This window comes from Myotis brandtii, unplaced genomic scaffold (genome assembly GCF_000412655.1).
Source record: "Myotis brandtii unplaced genomic scaffold, ASM41265v1 scaffold74, whole genome shotgun sequence".
NCBI lineage: Eukaryota > Metazoa > Chordata > Mammalia > Chiroptera > Vespertilionidae > Myotis > Myotis brandtii.
This window is the reverse complement of record NW_005370944.1, coordinates 3,688,020-3,691,632: the sequence shown is the minus strand read 5'-3', so window position 1 is coordinate 3,691,632 and position 3,613 is coordinate 3,688,020. Positions and strand designations below refer to the sequence as shown.

The 3,613-nt window shown below is 41.0% G+C and overlaps 1 protein-coding gene across 1 annotated transcript in view; it reads left to right on the top strand.

Annotated features, from left to right (window-relative positions):
* The window catches only part of TMEM202 (transmembrane protein 202), a 17,612-nt gene extending 15,781 nt beyond the window's left edge, over positions 1 to 1,831 (top strand). The window contains exons 3-5 of the mRNA XM_005882838.1: positions 531 to 680; positions 1,014 to 1,145; positions 1,605 to 1,831. Of these exons, the coding sequence (XP_005882900.1) occupies positions 531 to 680; positions 1,014 to 1,145; positions 1,605 to 1,831 (509 nt within the window). The remainder of the gene's footprint in view (positions 1 to 530; positions 681 to 1,013; positions 1,146 to 1,604) is intronic.
* The last annotated feature ends 1,782 nt before the right edge of the window (positions 1,832 to 3,613 follow it).

Below are 3,613 nucleotides of genomic sequence, written 5' to 3'. Positions count from 1 at the left end.
ATATATATATTTGTTGATTTCAGAGAGGAAGGGAGAGGGAGAAAGAGAGAGAAACATCAATGATTTGAGAGAATCATTGATTGGCTGCCTCCTGCATACCCCACACTGGGAATCAAGCCTGCAACCCAGGCATGTGCCCTTGACTGGAATTAAACCTGGGACCCTTCAGTCCAAAGGCCGACACTCTATCCACTGAGCCAAACTGGCTAGGGCAAGTCATACTTATTAGCTAGTTTACATCTAAGTTAATGTGTTAATATACCCAGAACTATTCGTATATTATTTTTAGTTTTGCAATGAAGGCTTTGCTTTCATAGTAAAGACATTCCAATTATAGTATCAATGAAGACCTGAGCAAGAAGATCTTTATTAGTTCCCTGGATGCCACAGAGCAAGCTCAGTTTCATCTCCTTAGTCCTCACTTCCTTCTTGAAGACTCTATCTGGTTTTCTTGAGAGAGGTTTCCCACTGAGAAGGAACCTCTCAGTAACCAAGTAACCAAGCCTTTACTTTTTCCTTCTCATTGGCAGATTACCTCCAATATTCCAGGGCCTTCTTCCTAATCTCTGTCCTCACCATACTCATTGGTCTTGGCTGGCTCTTAAGTTCTTGCCTCCCTAGAAGAGGAAGCATGACCACCAACTTGGATCTGAAGGTATCCATGCTCAGCTTCATCTCAGGTACAAACATAGAGTGGCAGGGTGATGTCAGGGTAAAATTGTCAAGGGAACAAAGTTTCTCTATGGGGTTTTCATCCTCTTTTTCTTGTCCCTTTCTTCTTTTTCAATATTACATCAAGTTGCCAGCTACCTGCCCTGTCTTATTGTATAAAGCACACTTTTGGTGACTTATGCCAGGAGAGAGGTAGAAGCCCTTTTTTCTCTCCCACTTGGTCAATCCCCAAATTTTGATCCTGCCATACAAATGGCATCTGGAAGCAGAAGAGTTGGGGGTGGTAGTCAAGGCAGACTGAAGACACTGATGGGTTGTGACATCTTTTCTTCTGGTCCTAGCCATCTGCTTGCTCTTCTGCCTCATCCTATTTCTGGCACAGGTTCACTGGCACACCAGGGATGCCATGGAGTCAGACCTCCTATGGGCCTATTATCTAAACTGGTGGAGTGACTTCTTATACATGTTTGCTGGTGAGTCAGTCCCCTGCCTTATCCCAGAAGGATGGAAGGGGAATACACTTATTGAAAGAGAGGTGGAATCTAGGAAAAATAGAAGCACTGATTCTTCCTATTTAGAGCATCTATGCATCAAGAAGCAGTATGATATGAAACTGAAAACTTAGAATTAGTAATCTGTCCTGCCACTAAATGAGCCATAGACAGGTTGAGTGACTTGCTATGACCACACAGAAAGTAGTCAAACTATGATTTGATTCCAGGAGATTCAAGCTTTGTCCTAACCATGTGAAAATACTATAATGGAATGGGAGCATAGGACTGTAAAGTAATTCTGGGGGGGGGGGGGAGAGGAGGGTTGGCTTCACTGAAAAGAAGCCCTTTGAACTGAGCATTTTAAAGGATGAGTAAGTTTTAAAAGTCAAAAGACCATGTGTCTATTGTAACTCACCTCAATTTCTTCTCTTCCCCTAGGAATCATCTCCTTCCTCAACTACATAACATTCAAATCTCCTCCCCTTGATCAAAATGTCACTGTGATTCCCACAGAGAGGTCAAGGCTGGGGATTGGTCCAGTGACTACAGTATCACCTGCTGAAGATGAAGAGTCAAGGTCTGAGATGGAATCTCCAAGTGATGAAGAGGAAAAACTATCAAATGCAGAACTACCAAGCACAGAACTATCAAACGCAGAAATGTGATAGTGATAGGAAAACGCAATTACTGCTTGTCTTAAGAATGGGGGAGAAGTTACTAAGTTGGAAATGATTGTGTAGACTCTAAAAAAACTCTCTTAATATCATGTCCATATTACTGAAGGAGACAGCATTAAAGCTGATGAAGTGTCCTTTGTATGCGTTAGACCCAAAATATGTATGATAATCAAAAGAAAGTAATGAAATCTCATTAAGAAAAAATTCTATAAGAAAACATCACTGTTTAGGGTCATGAATGAAAGAAACTAGCAATAGATGCAGTGTGTGGATCAGAGATCTCTTTGGGCATCAGGGGTCTCATGGACCAAAGTGGTCAATGGAATAAAATGTCATCTAATTCTGTTTGAAAATCTCATTATTTGTGGCTGTGAGCATGGGTGGAGGTACTTGGACAATATTGTTGAGTTTGAATTGGAGATCATTACCAGAAATGGAATGAACACCAATGGAGATAACATCTATCACCCAAAGGTGTTGGGAGGTGCTAGGGGGGTTCTGGGGAGTCCATGAGGTCCCATTTCCTATAAGAATTGGTCATTTTAAACCCTTACAGCATACTATATGAACCCACTGCTTCTCCCTAGGCTGAGAGATACCTTCACCAGACATACACAAACTCCCTGAAATTCTATACAAAACTTGTGTTTGCACTTTTCTCTGAAAAAAGTCATAGCCTCTGTTAGATCCTTGACAAGCCTGTGACTCTTTTGATTCCTTAGTCATCAAATATGTTTCCTTAAGCCAAATGACGCTAAAAGTCTTAAGGTCTTCCTTCAGCCTAAGTACATATGTGGACCAAGTTGAAGGATTTTATCTTGTTTTATATATCCTGTAAGATTAAGGAAGTGGGGGCAGAGGGATTCCAGAAATCACATAGGTTTTTTTTAATTCTCACTGGAGAATATTCTTTTCATCGATTTGAGAGAAAGGAAGAAGAGAGAGAGAGAGAGAGAGAGAGAGAGAGAGAGAAACATTAATGTGAAAAACATCAATTAGTTACCTCCCATGTTTGCCCCGACCAGGACTGAAACCGCAATCTAGGTATGTGTTTGATTGAGCCACCCGGCCAGGAAAATCACACAGATCTTTTTTAAAAAATATATTTTTTTTATTGATTTTAGAGAGGAAGGGAGAAGGAGAGAGAGATAGAAACATAAATGATGAGAGAATCATTGATCGGCTTCCTCTTTCATGCCCCACACTGGGGATCAAGCCCACAACCCAGGCAGGTGCCCTGACTGAGAATCGAACCGTGATCTCCTGGTTCATAGGTGGACACTCAGCCACTGAGCCATGCCAGCCAGGCCACATAGATCTTTTGATGGCTAAATATCTTTTTCAGAACCAGACCAGATTCCAGGCAGAAGATTCCTTTATTATTTTTAGTAGCTACCACTACTACCCTATTGATTGAGGTCCATTCTTCTCATCCCCAAGCCTGGCAATGGAATGAACTACAGTGCCCAGCCTCTCCCCTTGCTGTTCTTAAAGATAAGCCCTTGGGTCTTTTTGGTTTAAATAAAGATTCACCAGTAACCTTCGTAGAAACAAACAAAATAGAAATGGAGTAATTACGTTGTTCTTATAATCCCAGTTCTTATAATCTGATCAGTAATTCTTAAACATTTCCAGATAGTAACTGGAAGCTCAATAGATTTGTTTCACTGAGCCAAATGAGCTTTAATTTTAAGGGTAGAAGTTTAGCAGCACATATTTGTGTGCACCCACATACAGAGACACACATACAAACACATATATGCACATACC